At 38.9% G+C, this 18,785-nt stretch overlaps 2 protein-coding genes and 1 long non-coding RNA gene across 3 annotated transcripts; 1 reads left to right on the forward strand and 2 right to left on the reverse strand.

The window, feature by feature from the left end:
* Positions 1-15,504, reverse strand: LOC115756663 (obg-like ATPase 1). The gene is made up of 12 exons (XM_030696520.2): positions 15,287-15,504; positions 14,023-14,190; positions 12,046-12,169; positions 11,167-11,258; positions 8,388-8,486; positions 5,933-6,046; positions 5,430-5,494; positions 5,010-5,126; positions 3,762-3,837; positions 1,696-1,788; positions 958-1,008; positions 1-408 (listed from the first exon to the last, which is right to left on the reverse strand). The coding sequence occupies exons 1-12, from the start codon at positions 15,371-15,373 to the stop codon at positions 310-312; spliced, it is 1,185 nt and encodes a 394-aa protein (XP_030552380.1). The 5' UTR covers positions 15,374-15,504; the 3' UTR covers positions 1-309.
* On the reverse strand, positions 10,400-10,969 carry LOC125316553. The gene is made up of 2 exons (XR_007199684.1): positions 10,907-10,969; positions 10,400-10,873 (listed from the first exon to the last, which is right to left on the reverse strand). It is a non-coding gene; the product is annotated as an uncharacterized LOC125316553 (long non-coding RNA).
* Positions 15,505-17,804: 2,300 nt separating the features above from the next.
* LOC115756666 lies at positions 17,805-18,570 on the forward strand. The gene has a single exon (XM_030696526.2). The coding sequence runs from the start codon at positions 17,887-17,889 to the stop codon at positions 18,418-18,420; it is 534 nt and encodes a 177-aa protein (XP_030552386.1). The 5' UTR covers positions 17,805-17,886; the 3' UTR covers positions 18,421-18,570.
* The last annotated feature ends 215 nt before the right edge of the window (positions 18,571-18,785 follow it).

Here is an 18,785-nt window from a genome sequence, read left to right on the forward strand (position 1 = left end):
TGAGAAAAAAAGCTCACTTGCGCTAATAGAACTCTCCAGGGAACCAAACAAAAAATCCCCCCGATACCATCGTTCACAGCTGCTCTCAAAAGTGGATGCTAACTAGATTACTAAGCACTGGAGAATTTCTTCAACTTGATTGCTAAGCACTGGAGTGTTTCACGGAAGCCAAAATCAGGCACATCGTCCGTTAATAGTACAAATCAAAATATAATTTCATCGGAGCAAGAAGAGACCGCCTAACCAACAACATCATGAGAGCAGTCTCTTCAAGACAGAATACGGGTGAAGCAGCAAATGGTACATGTTTCACTTCTTGCCACCACCAGAAACATTGAATTTGAAGAATATGACGTCTCCATCTTGAACAATGTATGTTTTTCCCTCCTGTTTGTACTTCCCTGCAGCCTGCAATTTATTCGAGGAAAACTTACATATCAACATCCAAGTGCAGCTCGGTATGTTGGGCCATATAGGTAATAATTTGTATTGCGTTTCCCAAGTCAAACTTGATTAGGGCTTAAATAAGACGACAAAAGTCCCATCCAGTCAGATAAAAGCACATGTAGGCCCTATTCCGAGAGGGGAGAAGAAAAGGGAAATCATGCATGGGTTTGGGCACTTGTTTGTGCACTCTCGTGTGCTTTCGTGATCAATATCTTGATTCACTCGGATGGCGCCCAACTGATCCAAGGTGACCAATTTAAGGAACAACAAAAAGAATATGAACCATTCTGACTTCAACAGCTATTAATCCAGAAATCGATTTAATTTTTCTCTAAGCCCTTGACTATCGCCTAACCCTGCGTTTGTGTTGGTTTGCGTGTATTTCCCAAATGTCATAGCTTTAAGTCTCATCTCCAAACAGGTCTATCATCCATGCTATGGAAATTTTTCAGGAGGTGACAGGAGATGACTAAAGAGGCAACCGGAAGACATTACAAAACAGGTACCTACCTTGACAGCTGCTTCACTCCCAAGTTCTTTTAGATCCTCAAATTTCATAACCTGCAACATTTTGAAAATCAAAGAAAATAAGTGACCTGCCCATCTGTCCTAAAAGACCCTCCTTGACATAGTTTTATCACAATAGACAAAGGTTTCTATACATTTCATTCTTTAAGCCATCCATTTCTTTCTGTTTTCCTCGTTTCTATCCTATATAACCGGGTTGAGATTTGGACTCGCAATCAAAAATATTTGAAGTTAAGTCCCAGTTTACATCCTATACTGTTTCCCCTGTGAAATTGAACTCATGAGGGAAAGTTTAAAAGATAACTCTATAGAGAATTACATGATGGGCCCTTCTAACCAGCAGCCACAAAGTAAAGGCAAAAGCGGAAGGCTCCAGCTTCAGAATACACCATTGAGAACAAAAATAAACTTCTTGACAGTTCTCCTTAAGGAATAAATTTTATGCTCCTCCCAGACTCGAGCAAAATTTCACAGGCAAAAAAAATCAGTGTACACTCCTTTTTAGTTACTTCAAACATCCTTGTTAGCCTGTCCATTATCCTTACGGAGTCCACAGTACATATATGTGGGATTTTTGTTCTTTCGCTGGGATACTCTATGGCTACTCTTCTTGTTGGTAATGACCTCGCAGCAATCATCTGAGGATTGGCTGGTAGGTAAAGAGAAGACATCGAAAAGAAAAAGCACTGGTTATTCTTACAAGTAAGGAGAAAGAACTACCTCAGCACAAATGAAACCTCTTTCAAAATCAGTGTGAATGGTCCCAGCAGCTTGAGGAGCCTTTGTCTGTCTCCTGATCTGCCAGCACTTGACCTTCAAAACAAAAATGTGTCCATCATAGTTTCATGCCACAATATAGCGAACGCAAAAATAGGAACTGTATAACTAAGGTAGATGTCAGGAAAACTAGAACTGCAAGAAGGCAGAAGTTCCTTGACGCCTTTTGGCATCCCCAAATCTGGCCTGCTTAAGAAATGCTAAGTCTTAAAGATTATATGTGGAACGATCCCGTGCCTTCAGATTCATACAGCACCAACCCATGAAAACTATCCCCATTGTCTTTCTTAATACTGCTATCCCAATAAAGAAAGCAACCTTAGCCATCCAACTATCCTAGATGTCCTTTATACGCAAGACGACAAACCCTGAAGCGGTATCAACACCACCAGAACAAGTAGAGAGCACCTTAACATTGTGTTTGAAAGGATTCTTTTTGGTGGGTAAAGAAAATGAAGGTGAAAAAAGAATTTCTTTGATGTTGTTTCGAAAGGGGTAGAAGGTAAAGGTGAAGAAAGTGTTGGATATGAAAGTACTTTATTTAGGAAAAAGAAAATTTGAAGGGAATGGCATTTATCCTTAAAATTTGTGGGTCAAAGGCAAGGGCAAAGATGTCATCTGGCTTCAATTCCCCTCCTTTCCTCTCAAGTTTGGGGAGAACCAAATTTGATGGGCCTCAAAGAAATGAAATCCCTCGCCATTTTTCACATTTAAGTTGGGCCAGCCTCTTTCTGGGGATTTATCTGTCAACTTTGCGACTATCACCCAATAGGATCGTAAAATGCTCTAGGATAAGCAGTATTATTGAACCAGTCAAAACAGTGATACCCAGGTTTTCAAGTCCACGGCCAAGTTCTTGTTACTCCTTGGGTTGCAGTCTCCACCGGATCTGTTCCCTAGAGCACCTTAACCGAAAAAACCCAGCTTTCTCAATGTATTCCCCAACAAAAGAGAGTCCCAATACTTCACCCTTTTCTTTCTCCATCTTTGCTCTCCCTACCCACTCTACTCTTCCAAAACAAAGACTAAAGGGAAAAAGAAAAATCAGGATCAACAAACAATGCACAAGCATTTACATAGACCATCAATTTTCCAGAAATAGGCCTTGCTAATGCAACTATCTCAACAAACGGAGGGAAAAGCTTCCATGGTCATGCGTGATTCAAGACCGTACGGATGCACCTGGTTCACAAACTCATCACTCACTTTAAACCACAAACCTACCTCCTTAATATTTAATCCTACTCAATAGCCATCAAATATACCCACTTTTCAATGCTAAACTTTGGTTAATGCACCTGCCAGAATATCATCACCTCGGATTCTCTCAAGTAGGTGCATGCTATTATATCCCACAATGTCCCAACTTTTCATGCCCAACTTCAGCCACTACACCACCATTGTCAGAGGAAGATCCGTCTAGACTCTTTCAAGTAGATGTATATGCTGATGCGGAAATAATGTAAGCTAGGACAACAGGAAATCATATCCTATTTCTTCCTAAACTTCCTCCAGTTCCTTGAGCCTCCTTCCTGCACATTTTTCCCTTCTGTTCCATAGCTGCTGCTCAAGCCAGACAAGATTTCCAAACTCAAGGTACCACATAGGACAGCCAAACCATTTTGTGAAACTAAAAGAGATCATAGTCAACCAAGATTTTATTAATGCCCTGCTTCTTCCAAGAGATATCCCTCCTTGCTATATACCCAATAAAGCAGGCGCCACCAAAACCTAAATTTGTAGACCAAAACATCATAAAGAACCCAAGCATAACCTGAACTCATTACCAAGTTGTTTGTTATCAAGGAGACCACCAAGCAACAGATACGGACATAGAAAATTTTTGAAACGTATTAGGCGATTGTCAACAAGGCGTAACTCGAGAAGCTAATCTAATTCAACAACAGGAAACTTTTACAGATATAGCTTCGTTGATTCTCTAATTGACTAGAATTTAAATCTTCTGATACTTTTGGTTGTGTTCATTGTTGGTCGGTTTATTCACTTACCTCATCTGGGCCCGCTGTGAAAAAGTATATCAAATTGATCGCTGAAAATCCTGTCTTTATTATCTTCGGAAGGGCACTGAAAAAAAAAAAAAAACCAAACTCAGACCAAAATTTCTATATTTATTCATGATGGGCTAACCAAAGAAAAGGTCAAAGTCGAAAGACACATGAAAAATCTAGTAACATAGTATTGACACCTAGTGAACATGACACCCGACAGTAACTCATCGAAAGCAAAAGTAAGAATCAACAAAGAGAGGGGTTGAAGCCACTGGTATTTTGTGAATCACATGCTATAATAATTCTCTCATATTGCCAACGAAAATCAGTCCCTCTTAAGCTACAAAACAACACAATCCAGAGAGCATATGTCATGAATGACATCAATGAACGAAGAACAAAAGTTTCTTCCTTTGTTTGGAACTTGGGAGGACGTGGGACAAGCATTTGTACTCCAGTTAATGCAAATGAGGGAATGGCAACCAGACCTGTCGATAACATTTGGTACTGGAGTGGAAGAATAACCATTGTGAAGCTGTTTAGGATTGATTCAATTTTTCTTGTATAATTTTCCCAAAAGAGGAATTCACAACTATGGCAAGGAAAGGGGATTGAGATGAGCATTTAATAAGATGGATAGAAAAAAACACAGAGAAAGGAAAGCATATCATGAGAGAGAGACTAGTCCAAGTAAAGGGGATTGAGCATCAACATAAACATCGATTAGCTAGCCAACAAACCATAGCATAAGTCCTACAGAACAGTCAACTCACTACGTAAGTCAATATACATCAACGTCAAATTCCAAATATGAAAAGAAGAAGAAAGGGAAATCATCAAGAAAAGGATGCTGAAGCAACCAAGCAGCCTATTTGAAACCATTGTTGCGAGTTAATCTTCTCAGATCTCTCCTAGTTCTAGCAGATAAACTATCAGGAGACACTTTGATCATTAATTCAGGGCTTGAAATTTCTAGGTGGCATTATGCATCAACAAAATGGTTAAAAATTAGTTAGACTCTGCCACTTTCTGTATTTTGCTCCTTCAGATTATATGTAAGAGTGCAGTTCCGATTATTTTAATAGAGTAGTTATACCTAATACTTGCACATAGAGTAACGGTAAGCACACATTAGTTACACAACACTGCTTGTACCGCCGCCGACTCCATCACCACAGCCAAGAAAAACTTTGTTCAAATTCATCATTTTAGAAGCCGTATGTCCTAATCAGGAGAAAAGAAACTCACCTTTGCACCTTGTTTTCCTCACAGTATTTTGCAGCTTCATCTTCCGATATATCAGCAAGGTTTCTCTCCAAGACACAGCTGAAAGGAATTATTGTTTCGGCTCCATGCTCCTGCACCCTGCAAAGCAATGTAACTTGCTACAATAGGACCAGACTAAAATGCCTGTCTACAATCCACAGGCAGTAGAAAGTATGACCTATCACATATATTGACTGATACAAAAAAGAAAAAAATGCACCAATCACAGATAACATATTGAGAAGGAGAGGAAAAAAGAAGGAAAATTGGGGGGGGGGTTTGTTTGGGGAGACGAGGGGGAGAATGTTGGGGGCATAAAATATTGCAATTGAAAAAGAAGCCCACAAATCTTTTGGGCTTAGAGACCCAAAATTGGTTGGACTCAAAATATGGCGAACATACCAAGCATGAATCTTGGGCAAAAACTTGTTCTTCTTTCTCTGATAATCTTTCTCATTCATATTAACCTGGCAGCACACAGAGACACGCTCAAGAGTCAAACATGAGGAAAATCTCAGTAGGAGAGCAATACTTAAGGGTCTACCTTACACAAAACAATTAACCATGAAAATTTCAGCTGTTTATTTACCCAAGATATCTTGCTAAACAGTTCAATGGAGAAACTAATTATGAAGAATGGTCTTTGGATCTAAGGAGTTTCGTCAGTAATAGAGTAAGAGAATTCAAGTTTCACTTGACCAGAGGCTGACATGGCCTACAACTTCACTCTTACCTCATGAAGACATTTTGATCTCTTTTAATTGTAGAACTGTAAGTGGGTTTCGCACCCCACCAATGCAGTGATGAAGAAAGCAACCACCAAAAAAACCTACGGAATATATGCCATGCGTTGTGAAACATAATGTCCCATCACTGCTAAGGCCATGATATCTGTTAAAACTCACCAAGTAGACAACTGGCTTTGCTGTAAGTAGTTGAAAGGTATTCAATATCTCAATATCAGCAGCTTTCCAGTCTCCAAGACGAACATCTTTTCCATCCTCTAGCCATGCCTTGACCTGTCAAGAAGAGCATCCGCTTCCTTTAGATATTTGTAACATCTCAATTGAACGTAAAGTGGTTCTAAACTGACACTCACGAGGTGTCCATCGCAAATAATGAAATCAGCATCTAGTCACAAGTTAAAGCTAAGAGAAGAAACGTGAAAATACAAGTGCACTTAACTAATCCTGCAGCCATGCAACCTTTTTCTTTGGGCCATCTGGCTCCATATTTTGACCCATTCTTGTGCAAGGACACCGATGCTCAACAAATTTCACATGCTTTATACATTTCGCGCTAAACTTTACCCCATTAGGCTTACTAATAACTGGCGTGAAGATTGATGAAGCCATCATAGTTGGACCCATTGGAAATCAGAATGCAAATGTCAAAAAATGAGCTAATAGTAATTGGAGGATTCCAATAATTTTAGCCAATACCATCTAATGTCAATGTTCAAGAGAAAGGAAAACTTTTAATACTTGAGCATCCTTTTGTGAAGAGAAAAAAAGTATGTAGACCAGTTTCTTGTGAATAAGATGCATAGCCAAAGTTGAGTTAAATCATAAAGTTGATGAAGCTATCAAGGTGCACTTCTTGATAGTCAGGAATCGAAATGTCAAGAAAACTGCCATAAATTTAGCTTATATAATCTTCAACAATGTCAAGTAGCATAATAGAAAATCTTTTAATAAGTATGTAGATCAGTTTTTTGTGAAAAGATGTATTGCCAAAGTTGAGTTAAATCATAAAATCGTTGAAGCTATCATGGTGGACTTCTTGAAAGTCAGGAGTCTAAAGTCAAGAAAACTGAAAGGTTTTTCATAGATTAGCTAATATAATCCCCAAAAATGTCATGTAACATATGAGAAAAATGGAGAAGTTTTGATACTCCAGCATTCTTGTACTAGCATAATGTCTCAGTAGACCAGTTACTTGCAAAGAGGATGCACAGCCTAAGTAACGTTCATATTCACCAACAATACAATCCTCCTCCCCATCACTCCTATTTCACTTGAACCCACCAAAACCCAAAAAAAGGAAATAACCCACCCCTACCATCTAGTAAGGAAGAACGTCTCAACCTTACTAGCGTAAGATATCATGCAACATGCAATATCTATGCTCTGCTTCTGTACCAACATAAGATTTTAAAGCAAAGAGGCCAAAATAGGGCACCAAATCGCATCCTGGAGAACCTACAAGAGATTATTCTTCACATGAATGCGTGAAGTATACAAAATGCCAAAACATGATTTGGTATGCAGTTGAACGACAAAGTAACATTACAAATCAACATCTGAGACTTCTAGGGAACATTTCCCACACCAAGTGCAACTGAGGAGATTTGAGGAAGCTAGATTAATCACCAACAGAGCATTCCAGTTTCAAGCAGAATGTTAGAGCTGAAATTTTTTTTACAACTTTATTTCTAATACAAAGAGCAAACAAACATCATGCCAATCAAGAACTATGTGCAGCTCCTGGTCCTTTAACCTCCAATAAGCCATTTCCCAGTAGATATAGAAAACCACATGAAATGTCTTGTGTCATCAAGCTCGATTTAAACCAAGCTCCTGCAAACGCCAAATATTGGAATCTTCTCTTCAACTTCCTATCTGATCTTCACAAATCCAACGAGGATTTCAAACCAAATAAGCGCTTCTAGTTGCATATCCTATTTTTAGTCTAACATTCTTTCCGGAAGGCCCTTTAAAATCGCACAACAATTGGTAATGAACACTTTGCTGTATGCCTTTTCCACATGATTGCTTCTGCGAAGTTACATTCTCTTGCCCAAAGTACTGAAAATTCGAAAATATGTTATTTTTGGTCCAACATCTTTTCCAGAAGGCACTTCCAAAAATCGCACATCAATGTTATGAAAACTTTGCCGTATGCCTTTTCTACATGATTGCATCTGTAAGGCACATTCTCTGCCCTAAGTAATGAAAATTCAAATACATAAGGAGGCCGCCGAGTAGAGTATCATCATTTTACTAGTTAACAGTGAAAACACATAAAAAAACAGAAGCTGCGTAACTGAAAAAGCATTCCACTACTTGAGAGGGTTGCATTTGTACATCCTCTGTCATAACTCTTAACAATAACTACAAATATTTATGAGACACAGTAAATAAGAACAGAAATTGAGGAAAGATACAAACATGAGCTACTCAAACCACATCAAATCAACTGAGAAAACAGTTAATATGAAATAAGTCCATCGTTGCCGACATTTCAGATTCACATATGACTAGCACAGAGCACTGAAATATCACATCAACACAGGATAGGAACTGCAGAAGAAAATTTGCCTGTTCAAATAATTGTGGAAAAGAAAAAGTAAAGCCATACCTTCATACAGCATTCGTGCTCAATCTTTAATTGCTTGTCATTGCTCCTCTTCATGCTCTTCTCCAAATCCTCTATCTTTCTCTCCATAAATTCAACATCCTTCACAACACCATCTTGGTGGGTTCAGGAAAAATAGTAAATATTGAACAACCAGAAGAGAGCCATGGTAGCGAGAAGCATAATGAAGCAAATATAATCTGATGAAATCTTTATCCTCTAATAACTGTGCTTCCCAAAATAAGACAGAGGTATTACCAATTTAGCATCAGAGGAACTTCTTCAGTTGATCTCATTATATTTTATCATTGAAAGCCAGAGAAGGCTTATTGAACAAAAAAATGCCCATATGGATTACGCCAAATAAAAAATCATCTCGTATGATCATGCCACTGCAATTCTATCGAAAAGTAGGAAAAAACACATGGGACTCTCCGCACCAGAATGCCGCACCTAGATAAAGAAGGTAGCCTCTGCTGCTGCTTCTTTAATTTCTAATTTTTTTGATAGGAAAGTTCAACCTACTACAAGGTACCCAAAGGGGGTGCAAAACCATCTACAGAAAAAGAACAAAGAACTACAGCCATATACGAAACAGCTCTCAAAACCAGAAGCGATCCCGTATTCAAGAAAAATCATCAACTATGTCAATTTCGGCGTTTACATCCATATGCAATTTTCCACTATAGCAAAAATGTACAAGTTAACCTTACCAAAAAAAAAAAATGTACAAGTTAAAGCCAATTTTCAATAAAATAGAAACGCAAGATTCGTCCTCAATCTAAAGCTCTCTTCTTCCGCTCCTGCAGAGAGAGGGATTGATGAAATCCTTCTTTTCTTATTGCGCTGCTAAAGGTGCTATCAATTCCTCAAGGGAAGACATTTTCTCCTCCCTCCCTCCCTCTATGTGTGTGTGTGTGTGTGTGTGATGCAGCCAACTATATGAAACAACCTGCTCTTTGTTCAAATATTGATGTTCTACTTGAATAATTAGTCTTATCAATTCAGATTGGATTCCATAAATTTCCTTTTGCATGTGGAATAGGATAATATGTTTCTTATTCCTGTTTGAAGTAGGATTTCATATATTGAAATATGTGTCCTGTTCAACTTGGAGTAGGATTTTTTAATTGCACTCTACAGTAAATGAAGATCGAAGGAATTAAACAAATCTTTGCTTTGGAATGTGTGATGCAATTTCTCTCATGTGTGTTACTCAGGAAACTGTAGTGTGAAGAGATGCGTGACATGCCTAAAGGTTTGATTTATTAATCAAATCATGACATACCTAGAGGTTTGGAATTCATTGTGCAACTCCAACACCACCAACCATCCCCCCCCTCTCTCTGCGGGGCACCCCAACTCCCCCTCTCATATGTAAATCGTGTCCTCTACAGCTAAGCAAATTGTATGTAGCTGCAGGTATCCCTCTTCTACGATGTACAGGGCCATATTTTGAAAATTTATTGCCCACCTCATGTGGAATTGACAAAGCTGACTAGGATGCAAGTGCAGTGAAGCACATATGCGCCTGACTAGAAGGACCTGGGGAAGTGAACCTGTATCTCTTAATGAAGCAATTTTTTAAGGAGCCTTGACTAGCTTGAAAAACCAATGGATTATGATGGATACCATCCACATATGCAGAAGTACATTCCTTTAACTAATAGCTTAGTAAAAGCAATGGCTTTAGAAAGCCGTTTAGCTAGTTAGATATTTGTCAAGGTTGAATCATGTAACCCAACTAGGCCCCCGTGACTTGATGATATTATGCAAACACGTCCTCTTGAATAAAACCTTGTAAACACAAGCACACTTGCAACACTACCCTCTTTAAATGTAACTACTCGTCTAATTATCTAGCAAATTGCTTTCTTTTCCCATGCCCGACAGACAATACATTAATTAAAATGATTTCAAACAAAGTGAACCAAAGAATGCTTATCTTGATTAGGTTCACTCACGTCCAAACTTTCTGTCAAGCCATCGGAACATGTTACATCCAGTGCCTTTTCTTTTTAATGTGCAAAGCCACAAATTCATAGGCTTTTAGAGAATCTTAATATGCAAAAGAGTCACTCCCAAAGTGCACTTTCCCTGTACGGAAATCTGTGGCCTAAAAAATGGGAAAATGAATGAGCGGTAGAACTCCTATGCATTTAGTGGAAATAGGCTAAACATGACATGTCCTGATCCTCCATATATTGACCATAGTCATCCAAGATAGGGAAACAGTTAACATGCAGTGACATATGGAGATCCTTCTTACAATTCCACATCAAGATCCCTTAATAAGTGCCACTATGCATGGGTGTAGATCCAGAGACCACTGATTGAATTTCTTAAGAACATGCAGTGGCAATTCTTATAGTCAGCTAATTCGTGAAGCCGCAAAGAGATGATCATCCCTCTTACAAGTTACAAAATGCAGAGGCAGAGGAGAGCAAGACAATTTGAAGGGGTACAGAGTGATTGTACTTATTAAGGACCTCGATCTCTTTTCCATTAACTTTTTCTTCAACAATGCTACGTTAGATATTGAATACCATGCCTCATAAATGGCTTTCCTATAGGGGTCAGCACCTCCTTATGGCCACTCTGATGAAATTGTTTTCGAAGAAGGATCCTCCCCTCCCAAGTTTACTACAAAAGAATCATTATGGTTGCAGGAACCACGAAGGCCAAAAGATGTCATGCCCATAGCAAAAATCCAATCCTCAAGAACAGCATAATTTATGGAAAATTACAGTAGACGGTCTGGATCATATTTATCTGAACTCACCTTTAGTCGTAATTCAGCACTAATAACTTCTAGATCCCTAACAGGATCAACCGAGTCATCAACATGTATAATGTCCGGATCCTCAAAGGCACCTAAAAACAATAGTAAAGTTTTGCAAACATCTCAGATAAGAAAAAGCCCCAGCGATAAACAAACATGCACAGAGCTCTTCCCCAACTAAAATTACAGTCATTGCAGTGCTGATATGGATAGTCACTCTCATTTCTTTGATGCATGGCCATCCGGCATCAAAGACAATAAAAAGCTAACATGTAAAGCCAAAGCAAAAGGTTGCTCCAACAAACTTTTGTGCTCATTCTTTTAGGTTATCGCTTTTTAGCATTGACAAAAGTGAAAGGCCAAAATTACGCTTTGATAGTGGAAGTTGAGAGCATAAGATGCTTTTGTCAATGTTTATACTATTTCCTGTAGTAACTTCCAGAACATTTTCAAGATCAAGAACTTCTAAATATTAAATCTAATGAATCAAAGATTGAGCCAAAAGCTAAAAGCTACAACTAGAACTGAAAAACCATAGCCATCCAACCAAGCTTTAGATTGTTTCACCATATCATCCAGGAAAATGGAGCAAAAACCTATCGACTTCTGATGCATCACACAAATGTCAACCATAACTCTAGACGAACAGATCTAAATGAAATTATACAATAATAAGGAGATGCTTGTGGCCAAGAGAGATAAAAATCAGATCATTTTGTGCTTCTCCACATTAATTTTGCCGTTCAATTATTTCTACTGATCATTGAGAACATAAATAACTGCAAAGAAGTACAATTGATGTAAAAATCATAATCCAACAACACATAGTCATGTTCTACAGGACAAAGATGATGGCAAACACAACTTCGAGAGTCTTACGAAGAACATGAAAAATCCCATCGACTGCACGGATGTGGGAAAGGAAACTATTGCCCAAGCCTTGACCTTCATGAGCTCCTCTGACTAGCCCAGCTATATCATGGATTTCTAGGAAAGCTGGGACCTGCATTAATTAACAGTATCACGTTAAATAACAGCTGTGAAAGTCATTTTCAAAGATCTACAATTTAATCTCCCATAGTTATCGAAACAGATATTTATCCCTAGCAGAATGGGCTGGGAAGTGGATTGCTGGAAACACGATTTCTTGATCACACACAACCACATTATGAATTAGAGTCGAGAATCTCAAATACTGGTATTTAACAGTCATTAAACCCACAAGGGGGACACACCAGTCATCAATTATCCTCCCACAAAAACTATAGTCACAATATTGTTCAGATACGAATACAAGTTTGGCATCACTTGTGACTACTCCCCTCACCCCATGCTAAATGCAAAGGCTTTGCGATGCTCTAAGTAAATTCACTATCTCTGTGAAACAAATCACTTGCAAATTTATGGATGAGCTACCTGACGCATCTGCAACAATTATACCGCAGCAAATAATAATTCCTTTGAAAATGGTCATTGATCTTGGCATGGTAAATATGTAGCGTGCAGGTAGGCCTTTACAAGGGGATCTCAGTTGTTCATAAATAGCTTGAGAGAAACTTTTTAATAATGAAAGGTCACTGATGTAATTTTCAACCTAGAGATACTGATCTGAGCCATGGCAATAACCAGAATCATCGTTGAACCGATAGTGAAACAGCCAACTTTTTACCCAGAGCTGCATCTCATTGGCCAAATATGGATTGAGAGCCAAGTACATGAGAAACAGGTTTTGTTTAACGGCTCTCTTGTTCAGTTAGCACAGAGCAAGTATACATCCTCAACCAAGTTCCAAAGCAATAAATCTTAGTACAACAACAATTCCAGTTGAATGTCAAAAGGTTTCGGCCTTCCACAAATTCTCAAAAAAAAAAAAAATTGAGACTCCCCTATACGTTCTCACTTCACCACTGGAAAAACATCAGTAGCAACTCACTTGGGGCCATCTTATCCCTAAATACACAGGAAAATCGTCCACTATTCTTCTTTATATTTCCCCAAGATCTACTGAGCCAGACCCAGCAACTAAATCTTTATCTAGCCATGATGTTTTATTTGGGTGAGAGACTTACCTTCCATCCTCCATGAAGTAAAGATCACAAAGTAGTCAAGTACGTCAAATTGAACAAGATTCTCCAAGGGCTTTTAGCTAGAAAAGTTTAGCAAGCATTCTCTGTGCCATTAAATTAGCAAGAACTATGCTCACAGTCCCCTTCTTAGGGCATTGAAACTTCCCTTCTAACATTTCCAGTTGAACTTAAGCATCAAACTGCTTGGAAACACAGTGGAATGCATCCCCATTGCAAAAGGGATCCAGTTGATACAATGCCATATGTTGATGCTTGATCATGGTATTGGCAAATAAGACATGCAAAAAATGTAATTCAGTGGCAGGGATAAACCGTTTGTAGTCTCAAAGTTGAAGTGATGAATTAATTGGCTTGTGGATTTAAGAATGTTCACACAGTTATAAGTTGCCAGATGTACAAATCTAAAGTGCTCTCCACACAGAATTGTTTGTCAAAGATGGTCATAGTATGCCATTCTCCTACCAAAAGAATGCCGCATCTGTCATATGTTAGTTCTCTTCTGTTCCAATACTCCTGCGCACATCCAGGCTTCCGACTGCATTGCTTTGACCAAATAAGAGTACAGGGAATCTTTCACTGGCATCACTAGAGCTACTGAATGGCAGCTTCACCAAGTTGAAAAACGGATGAATAGAAACGACACTCAATCAGATCTCCAAAGAGAGAAAACCCATGGACCATCCATCACGAGTATAATGATATTAATTGATAAGTATCAGCATCACATTACATAGTCTGACCAAGAAGCACACAAAGTAAAGTGACTTGCCTCACTTTTTGGCTTGTACAATTTGCAAAGCCATTCAAACCGCTCGTCTGGGATATTCACTCGGGCCTCATTTGGCTCGATGGTGCAAAAGGGGAAATTCTCTGCCGGTATAGCTAGTTTTGTGAGGGTATTAAAGAGCGTTGATTTGCCAACATTTGGTAATCCAACCTGACAATAAAGCGGCAAAGTAGTTAAGCATGACAAGTAATAAACCCCCAAAAATTCATAAGATGGTATCATATTAGTATCTAGACTGCAAAATATTACCTCCGGTCCTCAAGATCTAAACTCTTGTACATTGCATATAAGTATACATACATATAAATAGTCTTCTACACTTCCAGTTATTCTGAGCTCAAATTGCTTGTACAGTTAAAGGGGGATCAAGTCTATAAAGGATAATTTTAGCATATGGACACACGGATCCCTTGATCGAGTCAATGCATGTGAAAAATGACTGAAATTCGAACCTTGCATTCTAGTGTTTTTCTTTAATTCTTTTCACTCTATGCTGTACCATCTCTTAAAATATTCCATCCAACAGTTCTATAAGGTAATCCAATCAGGTAGGAGACTTATGTCACGTTTTCATTTCAGGAGAAACAATCATTTCGAAATTAATTGGACTACCATTCGACTTGCAAAGAAGTACTCGCTGCACCTTTCTAAAGAAAGAATTGGGTAAAAAGGAAAGGAGAGGTGAATGAGGGGAGAAGCTTTTTGCGAAGATAATATTGAGCAGTCATCCCGGCACCTTTCTAACATTCTTTAAAAAGACCAAGAACCGCGAAGCACGGATAAGTTATGACTGCAGCGCAATGTGGCCTAAAATCATCGAGTCAATAAGCAAAAATCGGCACAAACTAGTAATGAAACAAACAAAGAAAACTCCATAAACATGAAAAACTAACATGATTATCAATACAGAGGGAACAGCAGCTCGCCAGAAATGACAACTCTTTATACCCATAAATCCATGAACCGCGGATACATAGCAAGAAAGGAATGAAGATTTAAGCAATCATAAGCCGACAGCACAGTAGAAGAATAAAAGGAGGAGCAAAAGCAAAGACGAGATCCCCCAGCAAACCGGATCGCCCAGAAATCGCACGCAACGGCAAGCTCTAACTACAACAAGAATCGCAAATCTCCGATCAATCGACGTCGAAAAACCCTCGTTCCTCCAAGCTTCTTGCGAGGGGGAATCGAAGCAAGCGAGAACAAGCAGGGAAGCGAGCAAGAGGAAGAGGAGGGAGAAGCGTACGATGCCAATCTTGAGGTGAGACGAGAATCTGCCGAGGATCGGCCGCTCCGCCGGTGCTTCCTTCGATTTCGCAGCTTTAGGCGGCATTTTCAGCTAGGGAAGTGAAGCTCCGATAGAGAGAGAACTGGAGAGAGAGTTATCGAGGGTTTTACGAGAGAGGAGGAGCCAAACGCAACCCAAGAATACAGCGGCCTCGAGCCCGCTAAGCCAATCTCACTTCTCTAAAATTTTCATAAACATATGGGAAAATTCAGAAAAGGGGCTCCAAATCTCAAATAAATAAAGGCTTAGAGTGCACTTTATTTAAAAAAGAGAGCCTAAAGTATCATTATTATCTCAAAAAATTACATAAAGTGGCTATGATTATTTCAAATAAGGGCTCGACTTTCTTGGTTGGCCAAATTTTCCGACCGATCAAGGGCATTTTTGTAAAAATATAAATTTAACCTAATTTTTTGTTAAAATTAAATTAAGACAAAAAAACGCAAAAAATTTAAAAAGAAGAAGAAGAAGTAAATAGGCGGGAGAACTAACCTTCCGCTTGTGGCCGCCGCCCGGCGAGGGCTAGCGACCCCGACTACCATAGTCACTACCTCATCGGTGGTGAGGTGGCGGCCGCAAGTGGGAGGTCCTAACCTCTTGCTTGTGTTCTTTGTTTTATTTTATTTTTTTCAATTTTTTTTCAAAATATCTTAAAAAACAGAAAAAGGAAAATAAAATAAAATAGTAAATTAATAAAATACTCCTAACTAAAGTAACTTATGCCCTTTTTTAAGACTAATATAATCATTTTGGGCCCTTATTTGAAATAATGTGCAATTCGAGATCCTTTTTGATACAATGAGAGTACTTTGATCCTTTATGTGAAACAAAGTTCATTTCAAATCCTTATTTGAGAAAATAAGAGCATTTGGGGCCTTTTTTTAAAATTATCCCTAAACATATAGATACAATGGTAATTAAAGAGGTTTTCGCAAATTAATTTTTTGAAAAATTAGTCGAATTAAATGGTTCAAATCCTTTTATCAAATAGAAATGGAAATCGGTTTATTGATAAACAACACTTGTTTTTCTTATTGATCCTAGGAGAGGGAAAAGTACCCCAAAAGTCATAATTTATTGCATTCGTGCCAATTCAGCCACATCCCCTTCTATTTGGCTATTTTATTCCTGAATGTATTGGCCATTTTCCATTTTAATCGTTCTGGCCATCGATTAACAGCCGTTCTATGTGAACGGTCGGTCCCGATGCCGACAATTTTTATAATTTTATAATTATTTTTATTTTTCATATTTTCATTTTATTTTCTTCTTTTCTTCTTCATTTTTTTATTCAACCTTGGCATGATGACCCTTGCCCCAATTGAGGGTAGCCCTTCCCTAGACCAGGCGAGGGTCGACTAGCTGGAAAAAAAGATAAAGAAAAGAAATAAAAAATTCAGACAAATTGTTAAAAAATTAAAAAAAAATTGGCCACATTGGAGTCCACCATACTACATAGAACGACCGGCACTAACTAGATTGTCATGCTTGTAATTTTTTACCAAAATTAACATGAATGACTAAATTGGCAAATCGTAAAAATATTTATGACTAAATTGATAAATCGTAAAAAAATTTAGGATAAATTGTTACAATTAAAAGGTTTGAGACTAAATTAACAAATTATCAAAAAGGATTAAGACACAATTGGCTAAATCAAAAAGTTTATGACTGAATTGGCACAAATTTAATAAGTTTAGGATTTTTTTGGTAATTTCTTCTCCTAAGGGCACTACCACCAGCCGCCTTTGAGAACCCAAAAAAAGAGACTAGTATCCTCCAAAGGTGAGCCCGTTTAAAAGCAAGTCATTGCATATGGGATCCAATCTCGAAAAGAGATGGCGAGGTTTAATTAACAAGCAAGATTACATTCATCAAGATGTTTTTATTGTGACCTACAAGACTCCGTTCATTTCGTGAAAAACGAGTTATTTGAAAACAATTTTCTCAAAAAATAATCGCTTATATCGCTTACAAAAATGCATGAGCAAAAAACAAAAAATTTCATTATCTAAGCAAGTATTTAGACACAAATTGTCGTCGGTAAAGAAAACATCTTTCGTCGACTAATTTTTTTTTTTATAAGCGATACATACGATCATTTTTGGCAAAATATTTTTCAAATTACTTATTTTTCGAGAAACAAATGGAGTCCAAATGATGTGAATATTTTTGCTGTTGGGTACTTAAAAAGGAAAACATCACTCGGGTGTTGCGAAGGTAAGGGTCGTCCTATAACATCACACGAGGGATTTTATCCGTCGCAAATGACGCAAGTCGGGGCCCGCAGGGGTTCCCCCTCGCGGTTATAAAAAAATATCACATGATTTTTTTCTTACTACACGGTAAAAGATCCCTGGTAAAAAAAAAAACAAAAAAGCACCGGTAAATCCGTAATTATTATCTTTTTTTTTTTTTTTGTTAGCGAGCATGTATGAAAACTTTAGGCAGAGAACAGTATCATCGTTGTTCCTTGGTCGACACGCTCCATAAGTGCAGTACAGACTAGAAGAACTCCAAGGATCCATGCATAATTTTTGCGAGAGTGAGAGAGGGAGATGGCGTCCTCCGGAGGAATTTTCGTCCTTCTCGCTCTGTGCGTCCTCTTCTCCACCGGCTTTACTCAATCGGAAGCCAGAGAATTGCGACCCTCCGATCACGGGCTGCAGTGCCAGGATCCGCCGCCGGCCGGAGCGAAGCCGTCCCCGGAGATGGCGTCCTTCTTCGGGGCCTCCCCACCGCCGTCGCCGTCCTCTTCTGACTCGTCCGCATCGTCGTCTCCGGCGATGACGATCCCCACCGCGGCGAACTCAAGCAACAACCCGTGGCTGCGAGGAGGAGGATACGGCGGCAGCGTGGAAGGGCGAAGAGGGAGGAGAAGTCACGTGAGAGGCGCCCTCTTGGTGGCGAGCATCGTGTGCGGAATCACCGGCGTCGCTCTGTTGTTCGCTTCCGGGATGCTTTGTCTGTTCAAGTTCCGAAAGGACAGGTCTGTGGCGGCAGTGGCAGCTCCACCTCCTTCTTTGCTCCGGCCGCCGCTCCCGCTTCGGCCGCCACTGGCATCCGGACCGTCGGGAGATTATAGGAAGTGACTGGTTCGCGGTTATCATTACTGTTGATGTAGCGTTTTAGTCGATTCTTGCCAAACGCCATGAAGATTATGGGAAGAATATCACAAAATTATTCATTACACCAAAGAAAAAGCAATGATTCCATGATGACGCATCTCCCTTTCCTCTGGACTTTAGCTTTCTCTGTCTTAATTTTTTTCTTAAATTATAATTTTCGGATTTAGGTTTAGCTGTACGCAAAAATCCTTGAATTAAAAATTTTCTATTAAAATTACGTGGGATCAGCACAAGACACGGAGATGGTTTTTCGCCATTTCGAAATATGATAAATTTTATCTTCGTATCAACCGAATCAATAGCCCGCGTTCTATTTGGCGATTGAAATT

This window comes from Rhodamnia argentea, chromosome 9 (genome assembly GCF_020921035.1).
Source record: "Rhodamnia argentea isolate NSW1041297 chromosome 9, ASM2092103v1, whole genome shotgun sequence".
Lineage (NCBI taxonomy): Eukaryota > Viridiplantae > Streptophyta > Magnoliopsida > Myrtales > Myrtaceae > Rhodamnia > Rhodamnia argentea.

Excerpts from the sequence above, each read along its gene's own strand:
- LOC115756663 (XM_030696520.2), bottom strand. The coding sequence starts at position 15,373 with ATGCCGCCTAAAGCTGCGAAATCGAAGGAAGCACCGGCGGAGCGGCCG. Across the intron at positions 11,259-12,045 it reads TGGGATTTTTCATGTTCTTC|GTGCCTTTGAGGATCCGGAC; the intron begins GTAAGACTCTCG and ends TATTGTTTTTAG. Across the intron at positions 3,838-5,009 it reads GAGGAAAACAAGGTGCAAAG|TGCCCTTCCGAAGATAATAA; the intron begins GTGAGTTTCTTT and ends TTTTTTTTTCAG.
- LOC115756666 (XM_030696526.2), top strand. The coding sequence starts at position 17,887 with ATGGCGTCCTCCGGAGGAATTTTCGTCCTTCTCGCTCTGTGCGTCCTC.